At 38.1% G+C, this 13,306-nt stretch overlaps 1 protein-coding gene across 1 annotated transcript; it reads right to left on the bottom strand.

Annotated features, from left to right (window-relative positions):
• Positions 1-2,829: 2,829 nt before the first annotated feature.
• On the bottom strand, positions 2,830-3,611 carry LOC101171742 (fibroleukin). Its single transcript, XM_023955379.2, has one exon. The coding sequence runs from the start codon at positions 3,547-3,549 to the stop codon at positions 2,875-2,877; it is 675 nt and encodes a 224-aa protein (XP_023811147.2). The 5' UTR covers positions 3,550-3,611; the 3' UTR covers positions 2,830-2,874.
• Positions 3,612-13,306: the final 9,695 nt, after the last annotated feature.

The raw sequence follows: 13,306 nt of genomic DNA, 5'->3' as shown, positions 1-13,306 counted from the left end.
AGACTGAGAGGGTTTGGACATGTTCAGAGGAGGGATAGTGGATATATTGGTAGAAGGATGTTGGAGATGGAGCTGCCTGGCAGGAGGGCAAGAGGATGGCCAAAGAGGAGATTTATGGATGTCTTAACAGGGGACATGAAGTTGGCTAATGTTAGGGTAGAAGATGCCCATGATAGAGTGAGGTGGAAAACGATGATTCGCTGTGGCGACCCCTGATGGGAAAAGCCGAAAGAGAAAGAAGAATTCATAATACAGAAGTTAATACAAAAAACAGTCGTGTAAGCTGTTGTTTGTTGGTATTGCCTATTTTTGTAAAAATCTTAAAGGTGAAGCAAGACAATTCATTGTTTTTTTTTACATAAAGCATTTAAAGAAACACTCAAAGAAATATCAACTGAGTTATCTTTAAGATAATTTTCTTTTTTTTAAATAAGTTTAAAATACATACATTTAAAGTAAGTTTAAAGTAACAGTAAGAGAAGGATGTAGCTTTTTGAATACATTTTTTTAATGTAGCAGAGAACAGGTGGGTCTTTGTCCTGGATTTTATTAACTGAGTGTTTAAGGCGTTCTGGAAGTCTGTTCATAAGGGTGGAGCAAAGAAGCTGAATGCTGTGTAATTTTCCTTCATGAAATGATCTTGACTGTGTTAGACTACAATCTTTTGTATTTTTTTAATTGTGACTAAAAGTCTAAAATGAAAATTGGTGCTCTTTGTGTATCTGGAATTGAATCGTGCTTCAATATTTTTTTAAGAATACTTTTTTATGGTATTGTTTTGTTTAGCAGTATTTTGTATTTTGTTAAAAGATAAACTGTCCAAAGTGAGCCTTGAGTAAGTAATTTTCTATGATTCTGCTATTCATAAGTAGTTCATATATTTGTAGATTCTTCTACCACCTTGTTGTTTGCATTTATGCTACATTTTCTTTGTTCTTGTTTTTTATATTATTCTTAGTCTTTTTTCCCCTCTGCTGTCAGTTGCTATGGTAACAAACACATTTCCCACGTGTGGGATCAATAAAGTAATTCTGATTCTGATTGTTTCAGGTTCCATCTAAAATAGTAGGTAAAAAAATCGGTCAGCTTGAACAGTTTATCTTTTATATACTTTAAACTGTAGCAGCTCTCATACCACTGTATTTCAAAATTAAGAAAGCCTCAGGGAGGCATATTTATTGATTTAAAAAATATATGAACAAAAAATGGCTTATTTTTAAATTAATTAAACAATTTAAATACATAATTTTAAATTAATCAATTATTTTAAATACATTATTTGAAATTAATAAACTATAAATTCTCAAACATGCCAATTTTTTCAACCTTTCAAATTACGTTGGATAGTCGATTAGCATACATACATTCCTTTTTATCCTTAAAATAAATCTGTTTTATTTTTAGTGCTCTTATGTTGAAGGGTAAACATTTGAACTTGAAAACCGGATGTGCATTCTTGCATAAAATCTAGATCCGCCCTCTTTTTAGCTTTGTCCAATCAAAGAATCACAGTGAGATTACGTTGTTGCAGCCCGACAACTGAATGGAAATTGAGTATAATTTCAGTTTGTTTGATGCCGTTTCCAAAGAAATATGCCAAATGTTTAAAACAACTGCTACGAATGAAGAAATGCTCTCTATGGATGCATAGGAAAAATGTGCTTTACTCCTATACCCACAAAAACAAAAAAACAAGAGCCTTGTTTCAAAGGGATGTCATTTCTGTACTAAAACCTACTGGAGACGTTTTGTTCCTGTTAGTATTTGGAGGAAAAACTGGAATGTGACCCAAACTTTTATGCTAAATAATAAAATGAAAGAAGTTTCTTTTAACATAATTCACCAAATTTACCCCACCAATCAATTCATGCTAAGATACATTAAAACAAGTGATCTTAACTGTACCTTTTGCAAAATACAACCATAAAAAATTAACCATATTTTTTGGAATTGTACTGAAATTAGAATTTTTTGGGGGAAAAGTGTTTACAATTTATCATAAATCATATTCACCCCAACTTCACTCTGAAACTTGAATATATAATTTTTGGCTCTCATGATTAAAACTTAGACTCAAATAAGAAAACTCATAATTAATCTCAATATTATATTTGGCCAATTTTATATTCATAAACGCATTTTTTTTTCATCTTCTATTTTTTTTACCTGTGTTAATCAAACAAATTGAAATGTATCTCAGTAAAATCTCCAGAAGCCTTCATCGGAAAGTTGTATGTTTGTATGAAAGTTGTAGAAACCTGAATGTTTTTATGTAAAATGCATGTAATACGTATGCTCCCCTGGCAAATCTGAAGTTTACTTTGTAAAACTGTGTTTTGTCATGTACTCACATTTTGTACAATAAAGTAAAAAAAAATTTAGTCTACATGCAAGTTATTTATATTTGTGGTTTCTACTTTAGTCTATACACCATTTACTGATTGGTATCTCTTGAAATTTTAAAACAGTTTTAAAACCACTATTATTTGGTGTGTGTAGCTATTTTATGCTTTAACAAGAATAAACAGCCACTCACGTTGAGTACTTGTAGTTTTCTTGGAAAACTTTTTTACAAAACATCACCGACAAAGTTCAATGATCATGTTCAGACCTAGATTTTTTTATTTAACAATTGAGAGAACGTTGCCATAATTGTATCTTTTAAAATATAGCTTATTTTATTCTAATAGAACTGTCAAAAATACAAAGCCATTTCAACCATTCACATCTTGATAAACAAAACTGTTCTGAAAAATGCATCACCACAAGATGACAGTATTGTGCTAAAATGATAAACAATTTGGAACTGTTAATTCAGATGAATATGAGTATTTGATTTGAGACCAGTTTGAGTTTTTAAAGCCTCTTTACTACTTAAGGTGGCAGAAAACCCACAGGTCTGATCATCATTCTAACATTTTTAAAAGAATGCCTGTCATTAGTGGGGTAATACTCTCTGGATATGTTGGGCCATGTGCCCCAGAAAATCCCATCACGCAATCCTTTATAAGGTCCCGCATAATATCTCCCGTTGAGGTTTGCAGCCATACAGGCATCAAACCACCAGCCGGAGCTATAGTAGGCTCCACAATTCCCGGAGGGGTAGCGGTCGTTATCCTTATCCGGGGTGGTGAAGGCCTTATTGTTGTGGTTGTACATTCTGCTGAAGAGCAGAGCATCACCTGCGGTGCCTGTGTAACCGCCCACCGTCAGTCTGTACTGCAGCTGCTCACCAGCAACGCTGAAGTGCGCGTACTGCGCATGCTCCCTCACACCATTGAAGTCCTCCAGCTCCACCCGAAGCACCATGTCCCTGTCATGGGTCAGCAGATGGATCATATTGTTGCCCAGCCAGAACTCTCCACTCAGCTCTCCAAAGCCGGACCGGTACTCCGCCCAGGTGCGGTTGAAGCTCACGCTCCCGTCCATTCGACGCTGCAGAACAGTCCATCCTCCACCTTCCTGCTCCATGTCACAGAAAACATTGAAGCTTGCGTGGCGGTGGTTGGGGGACACACGGTAAATTCCACTGTGTTTGTTCCCTAACATGAGGAGTTCTGCGCAGTCTCTCCTTGCTGAAGAAAGACAAAACAAACTCAAATCAAGTCCGCCGTGAAGGCCTGGCTTTAAATTCCTCACAGTTTAAACTATAAGTTTGCAGATGGGGTGTATAAAAGATGATTGATGAGGTCAACAGGCCACAGAATTCTAGCAATATAAAACACGACTTTTGAGGATGGATTTTCAGAGAATACTCCAGCACTTTAAGCCTATATAACCATTCATATCATATTTGATACACACAGTTCTGAGACCCCTAGATTTTACCAAGATCCAAACTTTCCTTAAAAACCCATTGTTTTAAACTTGCTCCAATATGTTCTACCCTGTAGTAAATTATGATTCCACTAGGGGCAGTAGAGGTCATTTCAAAACAGCTCCTTCCATTTGGCAGGAAAGGTTTTGCTTATTTTCCAAATCTTATGGTGAAAATATTCAGTCATTGTTATTCTTTTTTTTTATTACAACTTGGTGTATTAAAATAATGCAAAAAGTGTTAATAATTAATTCATTACAATATACAATGTTAAAAATATGTGCATCAAACTTGGGACAGAGGGGAAATGTGCTTTTTTTATTAAACAGCCATGAATGTTTTTGCATCTTAAACTGACATTGTCATGACCAAAAACTTAATTAATCAGCCAACATATCATAATTGATGCAACCTATAGCCCATTAAAATAAATTATATTGAATTTTTTGTGGATTTCAGAAAATGGTTTGAAAAACAAATTAATTCAAAAGAAAATGAATTTTTTGTCAATTATTGGATTTAGTGGATTTTACGGTTAAAAGAAACAAACAAACCCAACAATAGGCTATTGAAAGGGAAACAGTGAATGCACCTGAATAAAAATAACTAAAAACGTATGTGTTTTACACTTAAACCTTTTATTGTGTAATATATGACAGATTTTATAAAAATGAACATGAATTCGCTTGTGATAAACCTTTCTTCCTGCTACTGCCAAATTAAAAGTTGTCGTTTGACATCTGATAGTTCCAATTCATTTATTCCACTCAGATGTTTTCACTGTTTGATTTAAATTCCTCAACAGAGGGATGTACTGGAGCTGCTGGTCCCTGAACTGATGTGGTTTCAACATCTCTAATAATAATCACACAGCGCCACACATTTCACACACATGCAGATTCCTTCTCTGACAAATAACAGTCACAGTGTCTTATGCAAAGATGTTCTCAGACCACAGACTGTAATTATTTATGTGTGGGTGTCTAAAGAAAATAACATGTGGTCAGGTTAATCCACATCTTTTTGATGCAATTATTTTATATTATTTTTCTAGAATTGAGTCAAAAACCCATGTAAACATATTTTTCTTCAATCAATTGTGGTGTGAGAAAAAGTTTTCAGTTTTAAGGGGATCATACAAAAAGATGTTACAGTGAGTTTGCTATAGGATGTGGTTAATAAAAGGAGGATTTGATTTGTGAAAGGATATTGCAGTGTTCAATCGCACAGATGAAGTAAAAATGATCACTTGCCTGGAAACGGAAATCTATCTGGTTGTCTGTAGGTCTTGTCTCTGTCTGTGCCTCTGGGGATCTGCCTTGGATGCTCGTCTGCTGGCCTCCTGTTTGGACTCTGGCTGTTAAAAGGAAAAGCCGCCACCTGGTTTATCTTCACACGCAACTCTAGTGTGCTGTCAGCAGAGGTCTGGGGGTCAAAGCCAGAGGTGGCAGTGGTCACTGACCTGAAGTCAGGGCTGATCGTTAAGGTAGTTTTGGAACTGGAGTAAGGGACTGTGGTTGCAAGTGTGCTTTTCTCCACACTGACAGCTATTTTTGAGGTGGAGTCAAATTTAGGTACTCCACTAGGTGGTGTGGATCCTGAAATAGTGCTTGAGATAATATTGGTATTGGTATTTTGCAAGGCATCAGAAGAGGTCCAGCTAATATGAGTTGGAGTTGTTTTGTTTGCCTCATTTGGCTTTGGTTGAACTTCTGGGTTTACCCTTTTGTTGGTTTCCGCTGGCGGTTCCAATGTTGGTCTGGTTGAAGGTCTGAATCGATATAGAGGCCTTTGTTGTGATGTTCTGTTGGACTGTGCTTTGTTGATTTTGTCCCAAAAAGCAGTAAATCCTGGAAGAGGCTTTAGGCCAGGTCTGGGAGCTTTAAGTTTTGGATTAGTTTGTGATGGTTGTCCTGGTTTGGGTTTTTTATTTGGGTTTATATTCAAGCCTGTCCCTGGTTTTTTAAATTTTGGATTTTGCTTTGGTGCTTGATCAAGTTTAGAAGTCTGGTTCATTTTAGAGAAGTTTCTGCTAAGTGTAGGCCTTTTAGTGGGCCATGCAGTAGTTTGAACAGAGGTTGTAGTCAGTTTGGTTTTTGATTCGTCTTTGGACTTTGTTTCATGTAGAGGATTATCACCAGAAACGTCCTTTATTTCTTCCAAATGTTTTGGTGTGGGTGTTGGAGCATCTGCAGATTCCAACTCTTTGATTTTCTTAGGGTTTTGATGAACTGTTGAGGTCTTCTGTGTTGGTTTCATGTCCCAATCAGCTGTTGATGTCACCAGTTGATGTCTTTTCTCTTCTTCAGATGTTGAGTATAGGTTGGATTTAGGCTCAAGCAAAAGCTTGTCATCAAATCTTTCTCCTGAATATATTGGATTATTTGGTTGTTCAGTGGTGGTTTTCTTGAAACTGACATTGGAACTTTTGTCCATTGGAGTATGAGTATCTTCTGTTATCCTTTTTACAAAACCAAAAGTAGGTTGCATTGTTTCATAATTCCTGCTGGATTGAGTTGGATTTGGAACTGATTTCATTGTTAACTCTGGCTGTGGTTGAACTTCTGGATTTGGCTTTTGAATTGTTTCTGCTGGTGGTTCCAATGTAGGTCTGGTTGGAGGTCTAAATCGATAAGGGGGCCTTGGTTTTGTGGTTCTGTTGGACTGTGCTTTGTGGAATTTGTCCTGGACAGGTGTAAATCCTGGATGAGGCTTTAGTCCAGGTCTGGGAGCTTTAAGTTTTGGATTAGTTTGTGATGGTTGTCCTGGTTTGGGTTTTTTATTTGGGTTTATATTCAAGCCTGTCCCAGGTTTTTTAAATTTTGGATTTTGCTTTGGTGCTTGATCAAGTTTAGAAGTCTGGTTCATTTTCGAGAAGTTTCTGCTGAGTGTAGGCCTTTTAGTGGGCCATGCAGTAGTTGGAACAGAGGTTGTAGTCAGTTTGGTTTTTGATTCTTCTTTGGACTTTGGTTCATGAAGAGGATTATCACCAGAAACGTCCTTTATTTCTTCCAAATGTTTTGGTGTGGGTGTTGGAGCATCTGCAGATTCCAACTCTTTGATTTTCTTAGGGTTTTGATGAACTGTTGAGGTCTTCTGTGTTGGTTTCATGTCCCAATCAGCTGTTGATGTCACCAGTTGATGTCTTTTCTCTTCTTCAGATGTTGAGAATAGGTTGGATTTAGGCTCAAGCAAAAGCTTGTCATCAAATCTTTCTCTTGAATATATTGGATTATTTGGTTGTTCAGTGGTGGTTTTCTTGAAACTGACATTGGAACTTTTGTCCATTGGAGTATGAGTATCTTCTGTTATCTCTTTTACAAAACCAAAAGTAGGTTGCATAGTTCCATAATTCCTGCTGGATTGAGTTGGATTTGGAACTGATTTCATTGTTAACTTTGGCTGTGGTTGAACTTCTGGATTTGGTTTATGAATTGTTTCTGCTGGTGGTTCCAATGTAAGTCTGGTTGGAGGTCTAAATCGATAAGGGGGCCTTGGTTTTGTGGTTCTGTTGGACTGTGCTTTGTTGATTTTGTCCCAAAAAGGAGTATATCCTGGATGAGGCTTTAGTCCAGGTCTGGGAGCTTTAAGTTTTGGATTAGTTTGTGATGGTTGTCCCAGTTTGGGTTTTTTATTTGGGTTTATATTCAAGCCTGTCCCTGGTTTTTTAAATTTTGGATTTTGCTTTGGTGCTTGATCAAGTTTAGAAGTCTGGTTCATTTTCGAGAAGTTTCTGCTGATTGTAGGCCTTTTAGTGGGCCATGCAGTAGTTTGAACAGAGGTTGTAGTCAGTTTGGTTTTTGATTCTTCTTTGGACTTTGGTTCATGAAGAGGATTATCACCAGAAACGTCCTTTATTTCTTCCAAATGTTTTGGTGTGGGTGTTGGAGCATCTGCAGATTCCAGCTCTTTGATTTTCTTAGGGTTTTGATGAACTGTTGAGGTCTTCTGTGTTGGTTTCATGTCCCAATCAGCTGTTGATGTAACCAGTTGATGTCTTTTCTCTTCTTCAGATGTTGAGTATAGGTTGGATTTAGGCTCAAGCAAAAGCTTGTCATCAAATCTTTCTCTTGAATATATTGGATTATTTGGTTGTTCAGTGGTGGTTTTCTTGAAACTGACATTGGAACTTTTGTCCAGTGGAGTATGAGTATCTTCTGTTATCCTTTTTACAAAACCAAAAGTAGGTTGCATTGTTTCATAATTCCTGCTGGATTGAGTTGGATTTGCACCTGATTTCATTGTTAACTCTGGCTGTGGTTGAACTTCTGGATTTGGCTTTTGAATTGTTTCTGCTGGTGGTTCCAATGAAGGTCTGGTTGGAGGTCTAAATCGATAAGGGGGCCTTGGTTTTGTGGTTCTGTTGGACTGTGCTTTGTGGAATTTGTCCTGGACAGGTGTAAATCCTGGATGAGGCTTTAGTCCAGGTCTGGGAGCTTTAGGTTTTAGGTTATTTTGTGGTGGTTGTCCTGGTTTGGGTTTTTTATTTGGGTTTATATTCAAGCCTGTCCCTGTTTTTTTAAATTTTGGATTTTGCTTTGGTGCTTGATCAAGTTTAGAAGTCTGGTTCATTTTCGAGAAGTTTCTGCTGAGTGTAGGCTTTTTAGTGGGCCACGTGTTATTTTGGTTGGGTCCTGGATTTGTCTCTAAAAATTTGTTTTCCTTAAATTCTTTAATTATCTCAATGTTATGCTTTTCATCAGGTCTTACTGTAGCCTTTTGATTGGAATTAGATTCCAGCTCATGTTTAGGTTCTTGGTTTAGATGACCTGTTGGGATCTTCAGGTCTGATTCAACATCCTGTTCAGGTGTTATATGATCTTGTTCAGATACATTTTCTTTATATTTTGATTCAGAATTGGAATTAGACCCAGGCAGAGGATTTTCATTAGATAATATATTTGATTTAATTGGATGATTTTCCTCTTGTTTTGGCGTTAAACCACCAGTTTTTGAAGAAAGCTCATCAGACAAAGTTGTGTTTACAATCTGAGGCCTGTGAGTTGTAGGTTTCAGGACAGCAGGTGGTGATTTTAAAGGAAATGTTATTGACTGAGAAGTGATTTCATCTTGGTCAGGGGTTTGACCCTGTTTGTGTGTATCTAATGAATTTTTCTTTTGGTTTGGTTTGGTATTTGGTTTTGAAATACCAGGAAAACGTTTTTGAACAGGTTTGACATTTTTGGGCTGTATTGAGTCTCTGTCAGGTTTAGCTTTGTTTGCTTTGGGTTTTTGTTGTGAAGGTTTTTCCTTTTGATGGGGTGGACTCTTTTTGACAGGAAATAGAGTTTGGCCAGGTTTATTTAGGGGATTTTTTAGTTTTTTCTTTGCTTCAGGCTTAGTTCCAAGTGGAGGCTTTTTATCTGCGTGCATATCTTGTTCAGGCTGAGGTCGCCTGCCAGTAGTCTTAGATTTCCAGTGGCTGTCATCTTCAACTCTTGGTGATGTAGTCATGTATGGTGTCTGATGGATTGTTGTTGGAGTTGTAGTAGAGGTGCCCTGGAGTTGTCCCTCAAGTTTCCTTGTGGATGCTGAGTTAGGTACGGTCTGCAGTCCTGGACCACCCACTGTGGTTGTTGCTAAGGTATCTGTACTCAAATCTGCATCAAAGCTTCGGGGCCCTGGAACACCAGCTGTGTAAGGGCCTGTACTTTGGGTTGGTCCACGACCAGCTGCTGTGCTTTGACTGACATCTGTGATTGAGCTTAATGGGGAAATGGGAAAAGAAGGCAATGGAAGAGATGATGTAAAAGTTCTTACTTTCCTTGAGTCTATCGAGTCCACCCTTGAAGCTGTTCTCATTTTGAATTGGGGAGTTGGACTAATAGAAACAAAGTCTGCTCTTTTAGTTGTTTTGCTGGAGGACAATTCTCCATCCCCGTCGCCGTTCACTCTCTCTGTTTTGATTTCTTTCCCAATTGCCCTGCTTTTTTCATCCGAGCCCATTTCTTTTATAGTCCTCTCGTTTTCTGTGAGCTCAGTCTGTTCTGGTTTCTCATTATTTCTGTTCACTTTCACTCCATCCCCCAAGGTCTTCTTTGTCTCTTCCCCATATTCCTGGTTCGCAGATACAAATATTCCATCAGTTTCCTTAGTTTTTGTGTATTTCTGTATGTATTTCTCTTCTTCACTCTGCCTTGATTCTGTAGGATATATTCTTGTATCCTCTTTGGTTGAATCTTCCTTATTTCTTTCTGGCTCTGAGTGATTTTTCTCAGCTACTTTTTCTGTCGTCAAATCAGCTGCACTCCCATTTGGGTCTGCAGTGGACATTTGTGTCTCATCAAAAGGTTTAGCTTTTCCTGTCTTTGTTTTTTTGTTGTTTTTTAACATAATTTCTTTTGTTTCCTTTTCTGCTATTTCTTTTTTGTTTTTAGTTTTGTCTGCTTCTAATTTTTTATCTTCCATCCCTTCCTGAACCAACCAGTCGTCTGTGTTATCCTCATATGTCTTTTTTGTTTTCTTGTCTTTTTCACAGTCTTCTCTGAAATCTCCATCATTTTTCTCAAGTATCACACGCACCCAGGTCCTCTCATCCTCACGTGTTCCCTTACCTGCAGTCATCTTCTCATGTTCACCACTTTGTCTCCCACACTCTCCCCCAGTTTGGCTTACTGTACAGTTCGCACACATCTCTCTCAGTTCGTCCACGCTCTCCTTTAGTTTCTGCAGGTCCTGCATGATCTTCTCCAGCTCTTGGAACTGTTGTGGCAAATGAACCGTCAGTGGTGGCAGATGGAGCAGGTAAGGGCACGTGGCGTCATGCTGTCCAGGCGAGCACGCTCTCTCAGGTCGTAAAGTTGCGACACAGGGCCCAAATCCTTGACCCTTCAGGACGACCTCCTCATCTGCTTTGATCCAAGATAGACTCAAAAAGGCCAGTAGGCTCCCAAACACACATGGTGCTGTTAACTTCATTGTCTTCAGAGGAAAGAATGAGGCAAGAGAAAGGAGGGACTGTATATACACCCAACTCAGTTGTAAAGCCCAGTGACAGTGAGAGGAGTTGAGGTGGGAGGGTGAGAAGGAAGGAGGAGGACCTGAAGAAACTGAGAAGTGAAAACAAAATTTCTGAGACTATGTTAGAGGGAAGCAGGTGAAAAAGAGAGCACAACATAAAGAGGACTACTGTGTTACTAGATCACTGCAACAACTATGTCTTACGTAAAAAGACACTTGTTTAAATAAAATGTGACTTGTCTTGCAAGAAAAATAATATTAACAATAGGGTTTCTCAATAGCAAGAAAGTCTAAGAAAATATGTCCTAGTATAGAATTTTCTTAATTCTTGGTAAGAATTTGCTTAATTGAAGATTTTTATTTTTATTTAAGAACTTTTGACTTATTTGTAGGGACTTGTTTTGGCAGTGCACAGCCTCCTACAGAAGTCATCTTGGAGATAAAGCAGTGTAAGGAAGTGGACACGTGTTTTTATTTCACATTATGAACAGGATTAACATCAGTGGATAGAAAAAGTCCTAAAATACACATTTTGGAAAACACGCACCTTCTTCTAATCCTGTTCTTACATTTAACTCCATTTGAATCACATTACTTAATGAAGACCATTTGTCTGACATTCTCACTCCATGCTGTAATGATAAATGTCACTGCCTTGCATGTGGAACACACACAGTTGCTCTGGCAGGCGCATCCCAAGTTTCCTGTTGGTGCGTCCACAAACACGTGAGCGACAGATGTTACAGGTCAAAAAATGCACATTGAGCAAAAATACTGGCTGCTGGGCCAGAACCAAGAGGCTGTTAGTCAAATTCACAGGTACATCATTAGTTTTTATGGTAAACCAGATAAGGGGGTTCCGCTTCTGTGTTGACAAAGCCAGGAAAGTCAGATTTATCCAAGTTGAATTCACTTGTGGTGCCAGAGATAGATAAATATTTCATGTAAAATTGGCTTTATTTAGACAGCACTGATCCCCTACAAGTTTCTGGAACTGGTGAGGTAATCAGGGTGGAGTAGCACTTCTAACCATGAACACCCTCTTCCTGAGAACTTGATTTTTGGCTAAGACAAAACACCTGAGCCAACCAGTCTCCTGGGTTGTTTCCAGCTCGAACATATGGATGGAACAAACGAGCAGTGCCAGAGTTCGTTTTTTTTTTCTGATGTTTTTCCATTTGCTTTTAAAGATCACTTTAGCTATATTATTGTTTTTTAACTGAAACTTGACCTAAGTGTTTTGGTCTTTTGAGGGCTGAGAGATTTCTCAGCTGTTCTCTTTAAAATGACAAAAGAAACCATTTGTTTTGTAGAGCAGCTGGAAAACAAAGCTAAACATGGAAGAAAAAGGCCCTCTGTAGACCTTTTGCAGGCATCTGCACTGTATAAGCACATCACAAGTATAAATGCTTCAGTTTGACATTTTGATTCAGAGAAAAAGATCAAAAGGTTTTGACTAAAGTGCTACCAGGCTGAGGCCGTGAAATTCTCCATATGTCCATGGGGTATGCAAACGATTTGACCCCAGGCTTAATTTTCTGTAAACTTTAAGGAGCAGAACATTAGGCTCAAGAGGATTTTCGGATAACTGTCTTGCACTTTGAAATATAAAAATATTAAATGCCTGGGAGAAAAGTTTATATACAGCTATTTTTTTGTTATCTTAGTTCATGTTACTGTTGGGAAATGGCACGAACACTGGAGGTCAAACTGAGGTCTGAAACCCCAGGAAAGATGTCGACATTTTTTAAACAAATGTCAAAATAGTTCTAGTGAATATTTGAACAAAGTCTTGTGTGATTAAAGTTAAAACAGATAGCAAAATAGAAAAGAAAACATCTTTCCAAGAATTAATTTAAAATGTTCTAGTGGTTAAACAGTATTACTTTAAACAGGATGCTGCCGCTTTATTTCTAAAAAAGACTGATTAATTACTTTTTTGCAATAAGTAGTCATGTGGGGTTAGCTAAGCGATCAGCCTCACCTCTTACTTGATCAAGAAGGCGCTGAATGCAAGTTCTTGAACGCACGTTTAGCCCATGGCCTTCACACAGCACAAACAGGAAGGGGCTTCTTCTTTTACTAACGCATGCCCACCATTTTTAATTGGAGGAGGCTTGGTGCGAAATTTAGAAGGAGTGCAAATCTTGCCAATCTTCCTCCAGGCTTTTTCTTTCACAGCTCTATTCCGATGTATAAAAGACTTGGTGTCATATAATCCCAGTTTGGCACAAACTGCAATTTTCTCCTCCATGATCGATTTTCAAACGTTTGGCCCTTCCATAAATTCAAATCCCAGTCCCTGATTGCAGCACGGTTTTAGTACGGAGTTCCCAAAAGCAGTCGCAGCGTGTTTACTCACATTTATGCCGACTTCATTGGAAGTGGCTGCTTGAATGCATGTTGCCAAGGGCGGTTTGACCGTAGCTTCAGAGATTTTTGCCCCAATCCTCAAAATTAATCAGCAGCTCCATCTCGAGACTAAAAAACAGGCCATGTAAATGAGCTGAATGTTCTAATTAAAGGCCT

Source organism: Oryzias latipes, chromosome 6, assembly GCF_053564925.1.
Source record: "Oryzias latipes strain Hd-rR chromosome 6, Olatipes_Hd-rR_3.1".
Classification (NCBI taxonomy): Eukaryota; Metazoa; Chordata; class Actinopteri; order Beloniformes; family Adrianichthyidae; genus Oryzias; species Oryzias latipes.
Note: the sequence above shows the minus strand (reverse complement) of the source record. Positions and strands in the feature narration are given on the sequence as shown.